General features: G+C 39.0%; 1 protein-coding gene across 3 annotated transcripts in view; it reads left to right on the forward strand.

The window, feature by feature from the left end:
- The first annotated feature begins 6,670 nt into the window (after nt 1–6,670).
- Nucleotides 6,671–23,324, forward strand: part of LOC133124376 (protocadherin-9-like) — a 132,841-nt gene continuing 116,187 nt past the window's right edge. For all 3 annotated transcript variants that reach the window (XM_061235526.1, XM_061235525.1, XM_061235527.1), the window contains exon 1: nt 6,671–9,700. In XM_061235526.1, coding sequence (XP_061091510.1) covers nt 6,671–9,700 — 3,030 coding nt within the window. The remainder of the gene's footprint in view (nt 9,701–23,324) is intronic.

The following is a 23,324-nucleotide window of genomic DNA, read 5'->3' on the forward strand; positions in this document are numbered from 1 at the left end:
ATTTACATATGCCAGTCTACAAACATGCCTGTAAGACATCCAAGAAAACCTGAAAGTTTATAGATTTTGTGGTGCAAGAGAACTGAGTTTTTTTTAAGCAGAAAGAAAACTCTTAAAGCTTTAGAATTTTAACTAGTTTGAACCTGCTTCAGAGTTCTTTTTAAAGACATGGAACAAAATAAAATACATCTTTTTAATCTAAAAAGCATTGTAAAGTAGCATATTCTGCTGTCAATTACAAACCTGACAGCTTTTCAAGTGTACATGGCTCAAGCTTAAACAGCTCAGCTATTTGATTCATTCTTATAAGTTGGCCGTTTCCATGACCCTCCAGAATTTTCCAGAGTGAGCTGCTGCTGACATTTCTGCTAGATGCTACAGGATTGCTGCACATGCTGACGTTGTGTGAATCCTATTCTGGGAACTACTGCCCTGTCAATGAGGAGTCCAGTATACCCGCAGTGTAAATGCGCCCACCCGCAGTGTAAGTGCCCCCTACTCCTTGCAAAAAGGACTCATCCTATCCTGATCAATCAAGCCTGCTCCCATCATCTGATGAAATTTTCCCTAGCAAGCCCAGCACCTCTTCATCAGGCTTCTCTTGAATAAATGATAGCCTGATTTACTCTCTTATTGCATACAGTATTTATCACATTGTATTGTTTATACAACCCGTGTTTACACAAAACACTTTTTAAAAAAAATGATAGTCTTTCACATCACTGTCAAGGAATTTTAGCCCACTCTTCTTTGCAGAACTGCTTTTATAATGTATAGACCTTATACTTTAACCTCACAGTATGCTTATACCTAGAAAAGCATACTGTGAGGGAAAAGAAAAAAATATGCAGTGCAACCCTAGTTTGTATTACTAAAACGTTTTTAATCTGCATGTTATGCTTGGCTACTAAGTCGTGTAGTAGAATGTAAGCCCTTCCCAAACCCATGTAAAATGAGCTTTGAGGTTGTTGCCATGTTGCTAATAAGGTACATCATCCTGTCAGATTATGAGAAACAGGTGTTCCAGCAAAATAATAATGAGTGTTTGAGGTAATCCATGTCACAGTGCCACGGATATGCATTAGTATTACCTGTAGTGGTTGTGACAGAAAGCTGACAGATCTGTAATATAGTGGTGCTGGAGGTGGAGAATAGGCAGCCCTAGTTTGGAAGGACTTTTTTTCTTTTTTTTTTCTTCAAATAAAAAGTACTCAGAAAGAAGAACTATTTTGTGCTGGTTTAAGGGAAAACTGGACAGAGCTTTGATTTACTGCCATATGGTCATTAAATGGAAATTCATTCTGGTTAGTTAAACCCTTATGTTTTCACTGTTTTTCAAACCAATAGATTGACTTAAGACAGGTGAAATGAATTAATACTGTTGACTCACCATTTAAACGAGAACCTTTCTTGCTTTGCCTGCTACAAACTCTTCAATTATCTTCAATTAGTGATCTAATTTGCGACAGTTTTGAAATCTCGGCCAATCCATTCAAACAATCTTGTGACACTGTCGATCGCAGATAGTGCAAGGTTGAGAGGTGAAAAACTCCTCTCCCTGATGTCACGGTTGCTGGCACAATTAACAATAACTGATTTCTGTACAAATCCAGAACATTTTCCCGGTAGATGTACCTAAGCATGTCAATGGTTGAATCGCACACATAGCTCTTGACAGCTGTTTTTATTCCAAAACTCAGATAATTTCCTTTGCAAGATGCAGACACTTGTCATGCAGTGTGTTATCACTGATTGCATCTCCTTGGTACTGAATAGAAATCCAAACAATTCGTAAAAAATGTCCAGCTGTGAATATCTCTCGGTAAGAGTGATTAAAGCTGCATCAACCAGGGGGAGAAAAACCTTTCGCTTGTACTTCTCTTCTGGTAGTATTGATGGGCCATCATCTGAACTTTCCTGGGCAAACTTTGCCCTTTTTTTCACAAGCAAACATTTGTTAATTTGGTGCTATCTTCGGCTGCTGGCACCTCTGGCTCCAGTGATTGCGGTTGCAGATAAATACCCTCCTAGTCATCAGCCTTCGTCTTTCCATGTTCCGAAAGTAGGCTAGACACTGCTGCACTAGAACTAGCTAGACTTTTCATGTTGCAAGGTATTTACCAGTAAAATATCCAGCTGTATATAAAGATTGTGTATATAAAAATTGAATCTGTAAGTTGCTCTGGATAAGTGTACAAATGTCAAAATGAAAATATATTGTTGACAGTATACAATGAACTATGAGATTAACCAAGGGAATTGCGGAGAGGGCTGTGCACTCTTAATGTAAAGATAAAGCTTAACCGACAATTGTATTGAATATTGACATGACACTTCTCTATTAACAGCAGAAGTATCTGCACATGTGTGAATCAGGGATACTCAAATCTGATCCTTGGGGGGCAACAGTGTTGCTGTTTTTCCTCTTCTGCCCGATAGTCCAATAATGTCTGACTGATTGGCCAGAGATTATTCTCACCTAGTATGTCAGGTTTAAATCAGTTCCTGATTAGAGGGGAGGAATGAAAACCAGCAATACAAGCCCCAAAATCTGGTATAGATAGATATAGATTTTTAATAGTAAAGATGTGGACAAGCAGTCCAAAGAATTAATGCCAATGTATTTATTCCCAACTGAATCAGGGCATTTTCTCTCAATTTATTGGTGCTATGTTATGAAGACGGGTATTCCACGTATCATGCTTTGGGTGGCTGTACACAGTAAAATGTCCAATGTTAATTCAACTTGAACATTTGAGTGCAATAGGGAACATATGTTGACTTAATGCTGAACATTTTACGGTGTATAAATCTCTGCAGATAGCATTTTTAGGTTTTTGGGTAGTTTTTTTGAAGCATTTAATTAATGTTCTGAAAATGCATGTGGTATACAAGTCTGCGCTATTGGATGGCATGCTAAAGGACAACCGTTTGGTTGTGAATGCAGCCAAAAAGTGGGACGTTTCCTTGTATCGTTACCCTCTGTGCTTTCCATAGTCTGTCTGTCTCCCCATTCACTCCCATTCATTCGTTTCACCTGTTTTCACTTCCTGATTGTTTCTCCCATCTGACTGACATTCCCTCTTGTTACCTGTGTTATTTAAACCCCTTTGTTTGTTCAGTTCCCCACCTGACTGTTACAGTTGTGTTCAAGAAAATAGCAATCAGTAACCTGATGAACCACTGTTATTATTAGTAGTAGTAGTAGTAGTAGTAGTAGTAGTAGTAGTAGTAGTAGTAGTAGTAGTAGTAGTAGTAGTAGTAGTAGTAGTAGTAGTAGTAGTAGTAGTATTTCTGCATGGCAAATACTTTACTTGTAGATCTAGTAATGTAATAGAAAAACAACAGACCCAACTGTCATGACATGCACGCTGCTTGTTCTGAGTAATTGACTCATTCTTTGAAAGGGGCGTGTTTAAAATAATGCAGTGTGGAGTTTAATTAGACAATTCATTAATTCTGTAAAAAAACAGATGTCATTAATTGTCCTTTATTAAGGAAGAAGGGAAGTAAATGTTTCACACATTGTTATGAAATATATTTCCTTATGAATTGCTAAGTAAAATGGGCTGTTCCAAACATTGTTTGGAGGAAGAAAGTAATTTGATTAAAAAGTTGATTGGAGAGGGGAAAACTTATAAAGAAGTGCAACAAAGTATAGGATGCTCAGCTAAAATGATCACAAAAGCTTTAAAATGGCAACAAAAAACCTGAAACACGCAGATTTTATGAGTGGGAGATGTGAACATGACATTGGTCCTTAATGACTGAATCATGCATAATGGGTGAGACTTCAGGTCATACATATATTTTATGTGTGTAGTTTCCACACCTACAATGTATTAACATTATCATATTGTATTTTACTTACTAAATCTTCTTACTACACCTTTCCCAGTCATCATCTAAGTCACTGGAAAGCTTCTTTACACTGGAAGTGTGCATACAACTTGTAATTGCTCTCTATTTAAAAGGGTTATCACTCCTGTATTAGTTCACACGCGGCCACCCACACACATTAACAATTTCCACTATAAACCTCTAGATGGTACTGTATGGCTTAACACTAGAATCTAGCCTAGATCTCTTTCCATTAAAATAACTGCCAAAAACACATTTTGCGTCACTCCAGGACATGATTTCAAAGGTTATTGTTGTTATTATTATTATTATTATTATTATTATTATTATTATACATTTTATATCCTAGCATGGCCTACAACTATAGATTATTAGATTATCTGTCTCACAACATTTTCAGCTGTCACTAAACTTATTTGCCCAATTTGACAATGCAATTACTATTACTATTATATTTTGGGTTGAATGGGCTGTTAAGGGGTTCGGTGATGATTGTAATGTTACCTCAGTGTTGTGAGAAATTGCAGAGACAAAGGAAGTGTTCACCGTAAGGGCTAAATTTACATGCACTACACCGTTCCAGGTTTAGATAGGTCTACGTGCATCACGACTTTGCGTGCATTATTAAAATGCAGCGTGCTCGCATATTTTCAGAATGTGAAACTGAAAAGTGAAAACAAGAAACTAACTAAATCAAAGTCGTCTTTTTAACTGTATACGATAGCTCTGTAGCCAATATATAGGCCTATATATGGCCAGTTAGCCTACTTTGATTCCTGTTACTTACACTGGCTAATATTCACATTACGGAACGTAACGAAAGTCTAATTTTCAGAGCTAGAAAATGCTAAAGATCAGCTGTGGAGTCGTCAACGAAACATTATAAATATTCCTAAACTGGTAGGCCCACGTGAAAAATGCACTACAATGATTATTTATTTTTTATATATTTTTTGCATTTGCTTTTATGATCACAACGTTACAGTAGCAAACCAGTGTGTTGGTAAGCCGATTCTATCAACATTATTGGTTCTATAAACACATGCGAACTGCAGCTACCTTATTTTTTATTGTCGCATATTAGATTTACTATGAAATACATTTCTTTAAATGAGGAGAGAATGTGCTCCAATTGCTATTATAGATATTCCACCCGTAAGTCAGTTAAATCCATCTGCAATGCAACTAGGGTGGCTGCTAAGACGGGTCTCCAGAAACTTTAACATGTACTGACATGTATTTCATCCAATCATACCCATGCCCCGCCCCTCGCCTTTGATCTAAAATACAAGAGATCCAACGATTGTTGCCGGGGGCGTGTTTGATAGGATTTCCTCTCCTCCCTCGGCTCTCCTCCTCAACCTCCCCCCCGCCAGCCAGCCACCCCTTCGTTTTTCGAGAGTTGCAAGATGTTCAGTCTGAGTAGACACAGAAGGAAAATGTTGCCTTCAGTTGGACAATTGCGTTATCTGAGTAAATGTACATGTTGCATGTTACCCACTGACCAATCAATCAAATGAACTGTAGAAAACTCAACTCTTGAAACTGCTGAGTTTTTCTGAAATACATTAGCTTACAGTGAGAAGATCTGGATATGAGTGAAACCGATGATGCATCCTTTCTCCAATCGGAAAAGTAAGACTCGGACCTTAGTTGTAGTAAAACAGGTTGTATAGTAAGCAAAACACGGGATTCTTCTGCTGATGCGGTGTGACTGAATGGATTCGGCTGTCCAAAGGAACGTGTCTTGATCACCTGATTCTGTTCATGGATGAGGATCTGACAACCGCAGTAGCTACACGTAGTTAAGTAACGTTATTCATCTGAGAATTGCTACTGCCGGAGAGTTACTATGTAACGAATTGTTTATACAATCTACAATTACCACATTCGATCTCACCACGGCTGTCTTTTCGACGGAATACATTTTATTCACTCTAATGCGTTCGTGCATCTTGATATTGGAATGGTGCAACTATTTTATTTTCTAATTTTGCTTCTTTAATGAAAGGGATTTTATCAGTGATGTGGGATTGCAGTAGGCTATTCGGCAACATAAATCTTGTTCGAAACCATATCCTACGCGCTAACATCACCTTCCTTCAGAGCAAAACCGGGTAAGAAAATGTTGCATACATATGTTCAGAATATTGGAATCCTACCTTGCTGTAGCCCCTGTTAGTTTTAGATCCTTATTTGTTAAAGTATCGGTAATCATTTTCTCCCAATTAAGTAAATAACCTACTGTTAATTAATGTAATAATAATAATGAAAACGTTTCAAGACTCATCGCATACCATAGCTAATGTCTTGAAAGATGCTGCTTAGTATTTGAATGGCTCCTCCGGCTGCTGCAGGATTATTCAAGGAAAAGCTCCTGGAAGTAAAAGGAATAATTTAAATGATATGGCGATGCAAGGAATAGCCGCTGATTTAGCAAAGCTGCATGGTTTTTTACAAAACGATGTAGTAGTTAGCAACGTAGGCTACTTGCCAGAACTTACACGTTGTTATATATGTATGTATGTATGTATGTGTATGTAGGCTATGTCTTTTTTTTTATTGTATTTAATTTTTAAGAAAATAAACGAATGTTAAGTTTTCATGATTGTATTGAAATTAATATTTAAGTAGGTAAAGTAACCTATGCGTAAATAATATTGTTACCAGAATGTAACATTTTGCAATTATTGTTTATTTATAGGACTTCGTTGCCAATTACTTACCAAGATGCCATGCATTCTGCAGTCTAGCTCCAGTGCATAGGGGGAAACAATTACACGAAGTGGAAAAGGAATAAGCAGGTGTCATGAATTTTATGGATTTTTACCTGTTCGGTTCCTTGGTTGCCTTCATTTGGCTAGACCCTGCAGTAACTCAAGAGCTGACCTACTCTATTAGGGAGGAGTTGCAAGAAAACATTCTCATTGGAAACATACCAAAGGATCTGAACATTTCTCTTACAAATGCTGCAACTGGAATGAGTGCTAACCTGGTCTACAGACTGGTTTCAAAAGCTGGAGATAAACCTCTACTCCGAGTTTTAAGCAGCACTGGAGAAATCTACACAACTTCAAGTCGAATCGACAGGGAAAAACTCTGCCCTGGCCTCTCCTATGAGGAAAATGAATGTTCTTTTGAGATTGAGGTGGTCATCCTACCAAATGACAATTTTAGGCTTATTAAAATAAAAATTATTGTTAAGGACACCAATGATAATGCCCCCATGTTTCCATCACCGGTCATAAACATTTCCATCCCAGAGAACACACTAATTAATAGCCGCTTCGCCATCCCCTCGGCCACTGACCCAGACACTGGCTTTAACAGTGTGCAGCGCTACAAGCTACTGAATGGGCAAAGTGCCTTTGGCTTGGACATTGTGGAAACCCCTGATGGAGAGAAATGGCCCCAGCTGATTGTACATCAGAACTTAGATAGAGAACAGAAGGACACATATGTCATGAAGGTTAAGGTAGAAGATGGGGGCAACCCACAAAAGTCCAGCACTGCCATACTTCAGGTCACCATAACTGATGTGAATGACAATAAGCCTGTCTTTAAGGAGAGCCAGGTTGAGGTCCACATCCTGGAGAACTCTCTTGTGGGTACGTCTGTGGTACAGCTGCAAGCCACAGATGCAGACATTGGGGCCAATGCTGAAGTCAGATACTCTTTTGGTGCTCAGGTGTCCCCAGCAGCCAAACGACTCTTTGCATTGAATTCCACCTCTGGCCTGATAATGGTGCAGAGACCGTTAGACAGGGAGGAAATGGCCATCCACAAATTATCAGTGATGGCCAGTGATGGGACTTCAAGTCCAGTAAAAGCCACCGTAACTATCAATGTGACAGATGTGAATGACAATCCTCCAAACATAGACCTGAGGTACATTATTAGTCCAATTAATGGAACAGTGTTCCTGTCAGAGAAAGACCCTATCAATACCAAGATTGCCCTCATCACAGTGTCTGATAAGGACACTGATGTCAATGGGAAAGTGATTTGCTTTATTGATAGGGAGGTCCCCTTCCACCTTAAGGCAGTGTATGACAACCAGTACTTGTTGGAGACTTCCTCATTGCTTGATTATGAGGGCACCAAAGAGTACAACTTTAAAATAGTTGCTTCTGACTCCGGCAAGCCGAGCTTAAACCAGACAGCATTAGCCAGAGTAAAGCTTGAAGATGAAAATGACAACCCTCCCATTTTCAGTCAGCCTGTAATCGAGTTGGTTGTTCAGGAGAACAATAAACGGGGTTCATTTCTCACCACTATCAGTGCTACTGATGAGGATAGTAGAAAGAATGCAGAGATTGTTTATCAGCTCGGGCCCAATGCTTCCTTCTTTGACCTGGATCGTAAAACAGGGGTGTTAACAGCCTCAAGAATTTTTGACAGAGAGGAGCAGGAGAGATTTCTTTTTACTGTTACAGCGAGAGACAATGGGACACCCCCACTTCAAAGCCAGGCAGCTGTAATTGTGACTGTCCAGGATGAGAATGACAACAGCCCCAAGTTTACCCATAATCACTTTCAGTTTTTTGTGTCAGAGAACTTGCTAAAGTACAGCACGGTCGGAGTGATCACTGTCACAGATGCAGACGCTGGAGAGAACGCTGCTTTAACTCTTTCTATACCGAGTGACAATGAAAATTTCATCTTGGACCCTTATTCTGGAGTTATAACGTCAAATGTTTCCTTTGACAGAGAGCAACAACGCTCTTACACCTTTGAGGTCAAGGCTGAAGACAATGGGCGGCCACCCAGTTTTTCAGCTGCAAAGGTGACCATTAATATCATTGATGTCAATGATAACCCTCCTGTCATCATTTATCCTCCAACAAACATGTCATTCAAACTGGTTCCTCTGTCTGCTATTCCCGGATCAGTAGTTGCAGAGGTCTTTGCACTGGATGCAGACACAGGGATGAATGCTGAGCTCAAGTACACTATTGTCAATGGGAATAGCAAGGGATTGTTCAGGATTGACCCAGTGACTGGTAACATTACTCTTGAGGAGAAGCCAGCGCTTAATGACATTGGTATTCACCGCTTGGTGGTTAACATCAGTGACCTAGGTTACCCAAAGTCCTTGCACACCCTGATTACAGTTTTTCTTTATGTGAATGAGACAGTGGGAAATGTGTCCTACATCCAGGACCTCATCCGGCAAATCATGGAGACTCCTTTGGATAGAAACATTGGTGAGAGCAATAAGGCTTATCAGAGCAGGGACTATTTGACAATTATGATCGCTATTGTGGCGGGGGCCATGGTTGTGATAGTGGTCATATTTTTCACTGTCTTGGTAAGGTGTCGCCATGCATCAAAGTTTAAAGCAGCACAAAGAAAGAAACCGGGTGCAGAGTGGATGTCTCCAAACCAGGAGAGCAAACAGAACAAAAAGAAGAGAAAGAAAAGGAAGACACCAAAGAGGTCCTTGCTAAATTTTGTCACCATCGGGGAGTCTAAACCCGATGACCCTGTTCATGAACCCATGAACGGCACCATAAGCCTTCCGGCCGAGCTGGAGGAGCAGAGTATAGGACGTTTTGACTGGAGTGCCATGCCTACAACCACCTTTAAACCCAGCAGTCCTGACCTGGCTAGGCACTACAAGTCGGCCTCGCCGCAGTCTGCTTTCCACCTAAAAGCTGACATTCCAGTCTCGGTGAATAAACACCATGTCATTCAGGACCTCCCTTTGGACAACACCTTTGTTGGGGGTTGTGATACTCTATCCAAGCGGTCCTCCACAAGTTCTGACCACTTCAGTGCCTCAGAATGCAGTTCCCAAGGAGGGGTCAAGACAAGGGGTCCCATGCACAACAGACAGGTAAAGGAGCACTTTTACTGGTCTATATAAGTACTTCATATAATTATCCAGCGCACCAGTACTGAAGTGCCAGTAGATCTACGTGTCATTTTCTCTACTTTTTATGTCTACAAAAAGGACTTGCCTGGTGTTTTTCCTCATGAATAGTTGTTTTGCATGCAATCACATGCCTGTATACAAATACATTATTTGTTTTTATTTAAAAAGAAAAAATGTTTTGCTTGGTTTGGTTTGCATTTTGTCATACTGTGAAACCAGATGGTGAAATGTGCATTTTGTCACACTGAAAAGAGGCTTTCAGAATTTGTGAAAGAAATATTTTTTACTGACTAATCTCAGTTTACCACTTATTTTCTTTTAATTAGATTGGATTGGCACAAATCAATTCATTTGGAATGTGTGAGTGAAACAAATTCATTCTCATATGAGTCATAAAAACAACATTTATTATTTTAGAAATAATTATGTAGTTCTTATGTCTCTGGAATAATGTCCTGACAATATGTTAAGATTAAATATTGATGACATAATATATAATTAGGCTATTTTTAATCAACTCACTCCTTTTCACAGAGAAATGTCCACATATATAAAATCACAGCATGCTCAACCATATGAGTATACTTGGCCTAAAATTGTAGGGTGTGATGATTTTTTCAGAGGACAAGATATGCTTAGGTAATCATATGAGATAATATGAATCCTTAAAATTCCCAGGAATGCACTTCTGAATCTAAATATTTAATGAAACCTCAAACGTATCAAATCCAGACAATGTAGAGCATTTTTTAATGTGGAGGAAATAAAGGAGTTAAAGAGAATATATTCTCTTCATTTGATGTTTGAACACGCAGGAATTCTGCCTGTAGATGGCAACGTTGTTCTGCAAGGCATTGTCTGGCACCCAGCCATCATAAAGTGCAATAATCAGAGTAGGGGAAGGGGCAGGTCCATCCTTGCTTTCAATGAAACTGATGTCTAATGACAGAGTTAATGCACAGCAGAGTTATAATGGCATGATCCATTGTAAATTATAAGATATAGCCTTTTTAGCATAAGACACTGTGACTTTTATTGATGCAGGGTTAACTTAGTGCTGTCCAGACAGTGTTTAACATCTTGACCACAAAAGACTACGAGAAGTAACGACAACAATGAAGCGCATATCTCCTAACGGCCTTTTGCAGCTGAATAGAGCAGGCCACTGGAGAGGTGAACTGCTGCAGAAGACATTGTTTTCTGCCCACTAAGGGGATGAAAGGTGCAGGTGCATTTAATCATATTTCTTTGATCATTGTATAAAGGTATCTTGGTATACAGTGAGACAGTGTCTTCTAGTAGCATTTTGGATTAGAATTGTGAGCCTTTTAAGGGGGAAATGTTTGGATGATTTCTGGTTCATTAACCATAATTAGTTATTAGTCTAACTATAGAAGTTGTTTGCATGGACCATGTGAAGGGTAGTACAGAATTGGTGGTGTGCCCTTTGTTGTCACAAAAATAAACCATATTAGCTCTTGAGCTCCTGTAAAAAAAGAAGAATGGCTTCCCACTGCTATGAAGCATCAGAGGGGTTTTAGTAACAGCTGCTGTGTTGCAGCTAGAGACTTTTTGCAAGATGTTTTATTACCTCAACCAAACTCTGCTGACACTGAAACAGGAATTCATTTTTCTTGGCCATTCAGTGAACTATATTATAATGATCACAACATTAAAACTTTGACCTGGATTTATTAACAGTCACAGAGATGACACTCCTGCTGAGTGTTGCAACCCATCCTCTGTTTCCTGTATTGGAAGAGTAAAATTGTATGTTTAACAAACACTTGTTTACTGCACGTTAAGTTAATGTTTGTACTGATGAGCTAACATTAACAACATCAAGTCTCTATAACGCTAGTTCCGAATATGTTGCAGTATGAACCAGCTCCACCCTGCGCCATACGTTCACAATGTAACCTTTAGGCTACCTAAAAAAATGATAATACCATTTTAGGCAAGAGAGGGTTGGTTAACTCATAGCCAGTACTAGCTCTCTTGTAGTGGCACATAGCAAAGTTGTAAACAGAAAAACAGGGTTGTTTACTGATACAGAGCGCCTTTGTAAATGAGAAACGGCTTGGCAAGTGTATTGCTTGGCTACATCAAGATAGCAAAGTATGCCTTTGAATTATACACAAGCTTACTTGCATATTGCAATAAGTGCTGTGTAGATTTTTGTGGTAGAAAGGAATTGTGAATGAAACAACTTCAGTGCATTAATGTTAGCTAGCTCATGAAAGCATATGAAAGACATGTTTTGTTCATTTTCTTCTTTTAATGTCATCGGTGTTAGTTTGTTTAGTGCAGATGCATTTTTAAGTATTTACGGCAATAAGTAGGGGGATAACCAGCACAATATTAAAGTTTTTTCTTACATTTTAATTTACTCAATTACTCCAAATTAATGCAATCAAAAGCAGTGAAATTTAACCACAAAGAGCATACACTTGTCTGTTTTCACCACTCTGTGTTAAGTACTGCTCAGGAGACCCAAACACAGACCAGGGGACATTCAGAAATCATTGTTTATTCAGTCCAAAGTCAAAAGGCAGATAATCAGAGACAAAGCCAAAATTCGAGATGCCAAAGAATGCTAATAAAACAGTCCAGGGTCGTAAATCCAGAATATCACTCTTTAAAAATAAAGTCAAAAATCAACCAGGCAGACAAAACAGAAGGGATAAGGCAAACTTGTAATCAGGCAAAGGGTGTTTCAGGAGTCTCAAATAAACAGGCAGAAATCCGCTCTGAGTATTGATCAACATTCTGACAAAGAATACAATTGAGACCAGGGTTTAAATACACAGTGGGATGATACAAACTAGGGGGGCAAGGGAGTGAGGATGATCTAACAAATAAACATCAGGTGAGAAACATGAACGGGTAATTAATACAATGACAAGGGAGGAACGAAAACGTGGACTGGATTCACAGACATACATGTAATACAAATGGCTCTGGACTAGGGAGTAGACAATTACACAGAGTTAAGGAATGTAGTTGTAGGGGAGAGCAGGTGCGAACACTTCGCTGAATCAAGGCAAGCAATTAGAGATCGAACAGGGAGGCAGAGTTATAGAGCAGGGTCGAGGTAGATATAGAGTTAGTCTGTTAGTTTACGTGATTGAATTACCATTACCCAAAACTAGTGACTGTTAGTTAGTTAGTTAGACAGACAATTAGTGTGTTAATATAATTTAGTACTGTACAAAATCTATGTCAGTATTTATTAGATTAGAGCTTTCTACTAACATGAATGGAGAAAAAGCAAACATTGCAGCAGCACCCATAGATAGGTGATTTTGACTGTATGTGATGTTCTCTTCAAAGGAAAATCAACAGTATTAATTAATAGATTTGGGTAATTTAACCCCTCAGTGCTCTTGCAACCACACACTGAGATATGTGAACTGAAAGGAAACATCTAAGTTTTTGTTCCAAATGCATTACTAAGTGAAGCAGGGAAAGGGTTAAAAATATGGGTTTCGTAACTGCCACTGCTGTCCCCTATTTGCTGTCGAACAGCCCCCCCTAGCCCAGTCTCATATGCAACTACAGTGGCCCACATAAACTGCATGTGGAGGCATGAACACAGGGATACAAGCCAATACCTAACCAATATAAATTAATATTCCATCATTGCAACAAGATAAAGCCAAAAACCATGAATTGTTTCGAATTGCAGTGGTGAAAAACGCTGCTCACTGAATAGCAAAATACATTAGATTAATTATTGTGTAATTGTACCACATCATTCCACCAGGGGCGGCATGGATGGTGCAGTGGGTAGCACTGCCGCCTCACAGCAAGGAGGTCCTGGGTTCGTATCTCGGTCGGCCGGGGCCTCTCTGTGTGGAGTTTGCGTGGGTTTCCTCCGGGTACTCCAATTTCCTCCCACAGTCCAAAGACATGCCAGTTAGGCTGGTTGGAGAGTCTAAATCCCCCCTGCAACCGTGTTCAGGATAAGTGGGTTAAGATAATGGATGGATTGTTCTACCATCAATATCTGCAACAAAATATATATATATATATATATATATATCTTATCGTCGGCTTTACACATAAAGATGTCCTTTTTAAGATTCAATGGTCATTTATGGTCTTTTGACAATCTGATTTGGAAAAACAGACTTTCATTTGCAAAGCCTTCCATCGTTTGAACTAGCTGTGCATAAAATCACACTGCTATTTAGTTTGTTGTGGGGCATTCCAATTCATTATGATATGCGTGACTTTGCTCATCCAGTTGAGTACAGTAAGTACTTTCCATTGATATATCATGTGAGCTTCTGTACAGGTTTTAAAAAGCCGGCTTAACCATGAGTTAATTTGTGTTGTGTGTGCTTTATACATTCAAGGAAAAGAACACACTATTGTAATGGTAATTTCTCGTCTTCTGTAGCAACAAAATATAGTTTTTTGAGAACATCTCGGCTAAGGCATATCCTCGCCTAACTGTTATGAATTTGGAGAGTGGATCAGAAAAGAGAGTCGAGAAGAGAAGCGCTTCTGAGCTGGATGAGCCTGCATTTGTACATGGCGACTGTAAGTATTAACGCTATTATTTGCACAATTTGAATTATAGCTAGCTAGCTAGCTACGTTATTTTTTTCTGCTTTGCTTTTGCCACATTTTCATCAACAACCGATAGCCTTTTCTAACTAGACTGAGCATATGTAGCTACAGTACATTATTCATCTAGCTATGAAATATGGATTTTGTTCCTTGACCTGGGCTACTGTATGTTAGCTACAATGTTTATCTAGCATTTAGAGCTTCTGATTGCTGGCTTTATGTTGCTGGGAAGTCAATTTTATGAATTTGCTTATTTTGCATTACCTGGTCTGGTCTGAACTGGTGAACCAGCTAATGTCGAGCTGACAGCTGGTCTCAACTGCTCAACTAGCTACCAGCTATATACCAGATATATGATGCTAATATGACTTCTCCTTTGGACTGATTATACACTCACTTAGAACTTTATTTGGAACACTATACTAATATTGGTTAGGGCCTCCCTTTGCTCTCAAAATAGCCTCAATTCTTTGTGTCATGGATTCCACAAGATGTTGAAAACATTTCTTTGAGATTCTGTTCCATTTTGACATGATTGCATCACACAAAATCCCAGGAGATCAGCAGTTACAGAAATACCCAAGCCAACCTGTCTAGCACCAACAATCAAATGGTCAAAATCACTGAGATCACATTTTATCCTCATTCTGATGGTTGATGTGAACATTAACTGAAGCTCCTGAGCCCTACTTGCATAATTTTATGGATAAAAATAGATGGATGATTAGATAATCACATGGATAAGTAGGTTTACAGGTGTTCCTAATAAAGTGCTCAGTGACTGTATATGGCAACAATTGTGAAACGCATACAGAGGAATGTGATCCCAGGGCATGCAACAAAACATTACATTAATTCAAGTACAGAACAAAGGTGGTGTATCATTGAAGTACCGGGGTGCATGATTACATATTTTGGTGTGTGTACCAAGGTGTGTTATGCTTTGAATAATGTAATTTGTTCCTGTTCTAACATTTTGTTCATTAGCAGGAGGAATATGAGGAGGCGGCAACGGTGTCATTCTTGTGATGTCCCTCTCTGCAGTGTGGCTGACAGCATCTGCTTCTCAGAGTGGCATGACCTTCAGAGGAGACAGGCTCTGTGAAGGACTGAGCATGCAGCCCAGTGTGTTATGTAAATAGGTTTCACCATTTTAGAGTATTTTTTCACCTTTCACTGTTAATTTTGTATGCCTCCTACAGTCAAACCCCTTGTCCATGCCATAGGAGGTGGTAACAACACCTTGTGGGTTGAAATTATAGAGCCATTCTTTTTTGTTAACCTGAAATACTTATTGTGATGAGTAACAATGCTTGCTAACAGGGCTCTGGTGAACAAATGACAAAAAACATGTTTGTCTTGTTTGTGTCGGTTTTTGGACCCCTGGATGCTGTAGAAATATAATAATTCCCACTTGGAAATGATTGAAATAAAACAAAACATTGTTGTAAAATATGTTTCATTTATAATTTACTGTAATGCACAATTTATCCATTTGGATAGATTTGGAGACAGTAAGGGACACCAGGGTACACTGCTTAGATTTAGCTCAATATATCTTTAGTATTTCTGTCTATCGCCCTCAGATTTTGGACACTTGTTGTCAAAGAGTTCATGTATAGGTTTACCTCCTACCTGTTTCTCATTCTTAGTATTTCATTGCAAAATAATCTATGTCATCGGCTCTGTGGCGATACGGCTTGAAGAAGGCATGTCGTTCACTGGATCGTTTCTAGGGTACAATTGGCCAAATAGTACCAAATTGAGAGAAAAAGGGAAACATTTGAAACAAATTTAAAAGAAAAAGAACCTATGTACACTCTCAGAGCACAAGGTAATTACTTTATTACACCTACTTATTCATGCGATTATCTAATCAGACAATTGTGTGGCAGCAGTGCAATGCATACAATCATGTAGATACGGGTCAGGAGCTTCAGTTAATGTTCACATCATCCATAAGAATGGGGAAAAAAATGTGATCTAAGTGACTTTGACCATGGAATGATTGTTGCTGGCAGACAGGGTGATTTGAGTATCTCAGAAACTGCTGATTTCCTGGGATTTTCACACACACTAGTCTCTAGTGTTTGCAAAGAATGGTGCAAAATCCAGTGAGCAGCAGTTCTGCAGACAGAAAAGCCTTGTTAATGAGAGACGTCAGAGGAGAATGGCCAGACTGGTCAAAGCTGACAGGAAGGTGACAGTAACACAAATAACCACACATTTCAACAGTGGTATGCAGAAGAGCATCACTGAACACACAACACATCATAACTCTAAGTGGATAGGCTACAGCAGTAGAAGTAAATAAAATAAGTCTAATAGATACCTAATAAAGTGTTTGGTGAATGTATATATTTGTGCTGTGATAGTCAGGGATGCCAATAATTATGGAGCCCACTGTACATCTATTTACTGTAACACTATTTACAAATAGTTCAATGAAGTATGAATGTACAACATAACTTGATAGTCATGTCAACTTCAGGGCGTTGATAAGAGGTATATTTCAAATTGAGCTTCTGTATACTTCAAGGAAATACACTTCAATGAATTTATTTGTTAACATGCTTAAGCAAAAATATACATGGTTATTATGTCAATTCAGTGTGTGTAACAAGGCACTCAGGAAGGCGGACCCAAATGCAGAAACGCAAGGAGGCAGGAGGGAGTCAAAAACAAGAACCTTTTGTGAAGAAAACAAATGGCAAAAGTAAACAAGAATGGAAAGGTCAAATGCAAATAATCAAACACGGGGGGAGCCAGGAAAAAACAATGGAGAAAACTCGAGAACAAAGCACAGGGAACATGAGGAGCTGATAAAAAAAAATGAAAAATGCAAAACAAGGGGAGCGGGAAACATATACTATACACTTGGTCACACAGACAATCACCTAAATGAACTAAAGACTTGCGGACAAACAAGAACCAAAAATGTACTATTGACAAAAAGTGAGCCCTGATGAGCCATCCCACTTCACCAGATACTGCAGAGCCCTGCAGACCCAGCAGGAGCCCAGGAGCCGGTGGACTGTGTCGGCAGGCACTGTCGATGGTGCGAGGGGTGAGTGGAAGCCTTGTGTATCACATGGTCAATGGAAGCCAGGTGCCAAGGTGCTGGTGACCACTGGATCACCTGGTGAGCTCACCTGGTGCCTAGTCTGTTGACACTGCTGAACAAACCCTTGGGCTGATGGCACTCCCACCTCCACTTCTTACTCTGGGAACAGTGGCGGCACTGAAAACTGGCATTCAAACAGGGACATGCTGGTGGAAGAGCAACGCAGTGTTGTGGGTATACTCTACCTATATGAGATGGTCTCTCCAATAGGCAGGGTTGAAGGACACAAGGCACCTCAGTGTCATCTCCAGGTCCTGGTTGACCCACTCCATCTGGCCATTGGATTGAGGGTGGAATCCAGAGGACAGGTTCACAGAAGCTGGTAGAATGCCTTCCAGAACCAGAAAGTGAATGGAGGGCTGCAATCTGACATGACATCCCAGGCCTGGCTGAACACCTGGAAAACATAGGGTACCATGCGCTCAGCCTTCTCCAGAGCTTGGGCTGGGGAACAAAATGGCAGAGAACCTGTTGATAATGTCAATGATCACAGTGTGGCCCAAAGACATTGGGAGGCCAGTGATAAAATCCACTGAGAAGTGGGACTAGCAACGACTGGGGGTGGAAAGTTGATAAAACAATATCCCCATGGGATATGACCAGGGGTTCTTATTTGGGTGAAAATTGTGCAGGTGGCGATGAAGGACTGACATCTCCATTGTAGGCCACCGGAAATGTCTGCGGAGGAAACGTTTGACCTCATAGATCTAGGGATGAACAGGCGATCTGGGGGACTTTTGCTATGATCAGTGTCTCTCCTCTGGCCCTTCTAAACCTGGGTTACAATTTCCCAGTGGACTGTGAACTGTCTGGAGAGAGCATCGGGCTTGACGTTGGCCACAGAGAGGGGTAGTCACAGTGCTGAAACTGAATTTACGGAAAGTGATGGTGTAATCTGCTATGATCTGTACCCCCTGGCAGAGCCGGAGTATCTGCATTGATGCCTCCCTCCTGCTGACTGGGTGACCACACAATGCATGAAACCTATAAGTTGATAGGCTACAGCAGCAGAAGACCAATAAGTCTAAAATAAGTAATAAATACCCACTAAAGTGCTCATTGAATGTATACTGTATATACAGTATATATAAACCACTAAATCATCTATGCATACAATGAAGTCTATACAATGATAATAAATCATACTTTGTAATAATGTCATTTTAAATTGGTCATTTAAGCAAATTGTCATTAAAATCTTACATGAAAGCACAATGAAACCCACAAAAACCAAAATGTTTATGACTAATATCGTGGTATGAAGAAAATGCTTCTTGTCTGTTTTTATCTTTTTGTAAAATAAAAGAAAGTAAATTGGTTTTTACTCTAGACAAATGAACCACCCGCACCCTACTACACTACTATTAACATTTTTTAAAGGGTGAGTGTACCTATGAGTCAAAGATTGTAATCCTTTATGAGCCCACCTTTAGCGATGCAGAAACGGGTTTCATTTCGTGTCATAAACTAACTACTGCCATTCTTAATGATTCAGCACTGCTGGGAAGTGTTGTATTGCATTTTGGATTTAATTATCCTTGAAGCATTCATCTTTGGAAACCAAGTCACCTTGTCAAAAAGTACCAGATTGCATTAAAAATAAGGAATTACAAATAAGGGTGATATAATCATGGTAAGATGTGTCTTGTAGAGATTCATGAAAAATACTGTGTAAAAATTTAACATTGGCACAGTAATTGGAATTGAAATGTACAGTAATTGGAATTAACAGTCTGTAGCTGAACTCATGTAACACAATTGTATAAGAGCATTTATGTAATAAATGATGTATATAAGAAATGTTTTATATAAATTGAGCTCTTGGTAATCTTACTTAATGTGTTGTATTGTACTCTGATTATGTTTTTTATTTTATGTAATGTAATTTCCATCTGCACTTTGCATTAAATGGTAAAGCACAATAAATCTGGATATTGAAAATAAACACTTCTGCAGCATTGTTTGAACTGTGTTTATGCCTTTTTATTTACTTAATAATAAATGTTTCAAATTTGGATTATTTTATTTAGATTTTTTCCCACACTATATTCTCTATACTTTATTGCTTTATGCTTTATTTAAGGCAAGTATTGTTTTATTCACAGTAGTGATAGCCAATGGAATATGGAGTTTTTGGAATGCAGGTTATATGAAATATTGCATTTTACCCGAGTTGACTTGTGTTCTGATAAAAAAAAAAAGGCATACTATTTCTGCTATAATAACACAATAAATGTAGCTTGCCCTTGCACAGGTAGAAAATAGTCAGCAATACAATTTCATCTTTAAAAGGCCAACAATGACAAACATTAATAACCTGTTATCGTACAAGACTGCACCTGATCACATGATTATGGCAACATTGCCATAACGTGAAAAATGTAGCTCTTTAATTTTAGCTTAGCCTACCATTGACAGTTTGTTGCGGTGGAGGTAAATCAGAATGCGCTTTTTACAGAGGACAACCTTACCACGGTAATACGAGCCTTCTTTTTTTACTGCAAACAGTGACTGTCTTGATGTTTGGGAGTTTTAATTGGCCGCAATACAAAGATGACATGCACAGAAAACAATTGAAATGTATTATCTTTAAAAAAAAATACAGAGAGCTTGACATCTAGTTTTCAAATTCTCATACAAAATAGTGTTTTTTCTTTGAATCTGGCAATGCTGTCAACGGGTGTGTAAATATTATGATCTATAAATAATACAAATGTCAGATGCCGGAGATGATTGGCTTAAATGAAGAGGAGTGATTATTTCATTGTGGTTCATGTTTGGGTCATTGTCTGTTGTAATCTCTAAAAACAGGCTACAGAATATCTGCATTTATAGAATTAATTTTTTTTCTTGCATGAAAAATTGATAATTCTGCATTAATGCGACCTCTGTAGGTCTATCAAGAGCATCATTCGTATTGTTATTTCATGTTTATTCCTAATTTCATGGTAGTGTTTTTATAGATCTGTAAAATATGTTCACATACATTTGGGTTTCCTGTGTACTGGAGGTCTACTTCTATGTTACACGTCTTTCCAAATTGGAGCCTATTCGTCCTTTAATAAATGTATCTCAGCTTTTGTGAATTCATTATTTGCTCAAACAAAACGCAGATGTGGGAGCTGGAGGAAGATTGTGCACATAAAAAAAAGATAACCAGACAAACTGCAACAGCAAAGTAATCAGAACACGGTTATCTTGCTTTTTAATCTCTGAAAATGCAGTGGAATCACTGTGTGAACATTAACAATAGCTTTTCCTACATATTTCCAATGCCTACTGTTTTGAAATTCTACTACATAAAATATAGAATTTATTTAATTTGCAGGGCCTGTATTTACAGCTGGGCTACATTATATTCTGCAGTAAAAGCACCATTACAAATGCAGAAGAACCATCAGTAGGGCTAATCTCTGAACTTTAAAAGCTGATGCATTCAGCACAGATTTGTAAAATGTTTGCATACTCACTTCCAAAATCGCTCCAAGGCTGGAAGTAAATCAACATTTTATAGTGTTGATAATTAAAAAATGTATCAGAGAAAGACTGGGTGCCGTGCAGTTCATAATTTCATGGATCCCTTACAAATTCCAGTAGCAGTACTTTCAAAGCAAAACATGTTGGTTGTGGATACTTCTTCCAATTAACCCTCTCGGTTAGTTTGGCTGCCTCGTCCTCCGCTGTCTGTCTCAAATCACTGATACCAACCAATGAGGTCAAGGAGTGCTGATACCTGTCATTTAGTCCTGGGTCATGGGCCATTCCGCACTGCCTCAACTTTGTCCACTGGGGATGGATCTTTCCATTGTCCAGCTGATACCCCAGGCACTTCGTCACATGCCGCACCCATGCACACTTTGTGCTGTGCAGCCTTAGTCCAACAGTGTTAATATTGCACAGCACCCTCTGGAGGTGGTCATCCCAGGTCTTCATTATGTCCAGTGGTTTAATTCTGCCGTAGACTGGGTCCATTGGTTGGGAATAGCAGAAGAACCTTCTGACAGGGCTGGAACTCTCGCAAGCAGGCACTTCAATCATGCCAGAGCCTCTGCTTCTCTTGGGCTTTCTGCAGGTCTACCAGGGTGAGACTGTTCTCGCACCTGCAACACATAGCCCACCACTCCCTCAGCTGGTGCAGCTGAGCTTTTCCTTCCCCAGCTTGCATGCATCAGATCCAGGAGCCCTTGCACTGTTCGACCAAACAAATACCTAAATGCAAATACAAAAAGGGAAGCCATTTGTCCCAATCTTTACCGGTACAAGTGCAAGTACTAGTACAAGTGCTTGAAAAGCCAGGCCCTGAAAACAGACATTTTGAAAGCCTAGTCGAAGACCTACTTTTATCTATTAATATTGGCTATTCCCAACAGTACATTCTTAAAAAGGAAAATGTTGTCCACTTCTTGGTCTTTCAACATTAGAGATTAGGGCAAAGGTGGCCAACTGTGGTCCTGGGGGGCAGGAAAGCATACAAAATAAAGAATAGATTTTACTGCTGTAACACTGTTCTTGCATTTTGTTTAGCAATAGGCATTGTGGATTTGAAAGAATGTATATATTGGCTAATATCACAGAATAAGTTCAGGGAATCAGGGAAAAAGAAAATAAACAAGTAGTCCACTTTACTGTTTGTTGTCTCATGCCTGTTCTTCTTCCTCAGTAGTGGAATGACCTGCCTACCACTGTCAGAACAGTAGAATACCTCCCCATAATTCGATACAGACTGAAAACACACCTTTTCAGACTGTACCTGAGTCCTTAGTCCTCTCTCATTATTTACCCCTCTTGTACACCCTATATTAAAAAAATAAACACTTTAAGCGCTTACAATGGCTATTGCTTTTGGATTAGAAGCATCTGCTAAATTACTAAAATGTAATGTAAATGTCAATGATTATGCTAATTTGTCTCAAACATTGAAATGGAGGACTACGTATAAAACATGCTGTAATTACTACATGGTGAAACCAAAATGTATAAAGATACACTTTAAGAAAAGCTCTGAGTCTGTGCTTTGACCATGTGTGAATTGTTTTAAAAAGGGCATGGTGATTCCCAAAGGGCATGGTGATTCCAAACTTATGTCTGGGGTGTACATGATGGGATGTACGTGATTAACCATCCTTGCCTACTTCTGCTTCAAGCAAGGGGCCACAGCTTTGAATCATTATTTGTCCCCCATGTTTTTCTGGATGAAAACATGTCAGGTGCCTGAATGCAAAATAAGGAAGAAGGCCGTCGGGAGGATTCCAGCCTTTGTATGCCTTGCTAGCATTTTTGTAACAAAAATTGATTTCAGTAACAATTAACCTAATGTATTGTTGTTGCTCTCTGGCTATTTGTTTGTGGTGTCTCGTGGGATGCACTTGACTGTTGGCCATGTCTGCTGTAATTGAGATGATCTTGAAGTTATTTGGTTGGCATAAATTGAGTTCCGCTTTTCTGGGTTGGCATGCACCAAAGCTGATATAGTATTTTCTTCATAAAACTTCATAAATGATATGACACATTTCTACCCATACATCATCCCTCATCATTACTTTATTGTTAAGTGCACAGAAGCATGCTTACTGTAATAGCATTTTTGAATTGGCTGTTGCAGTCTTATCCTAATTTCCCTGCTTTTCTGGCTTCATATCTTAATTGTTTTATTGTGTCTTGAATACATTACACCTTGACCACACAACTTATATATTGTATATTATATATTGTATATATGTATTTTAGATATGTTTCATATATGTATATGTATATATTTATGTATATATACAGTGGGCTCCAGAATTATTGGCACCCGTTATGAAAATGAAGAAAATAGGCTTCATATAATAAATAACACAGATTACATACATGATATGTTCACGCATTTGGGGAAACTATATA

Source organism: Conger conger, chromosome 3 (genome assembly GCF_963514075.1).
Source record: "Conger conger chromosome 3, fConCon1.1, whole genome shotgun sequence".
In the NCBI taxonomy this organism is placed as follows: Eukaryota; Metazoa; Chordata; class Actinopteri; order Anguilliformes; family Congridae; genus Conger; species Conger conger.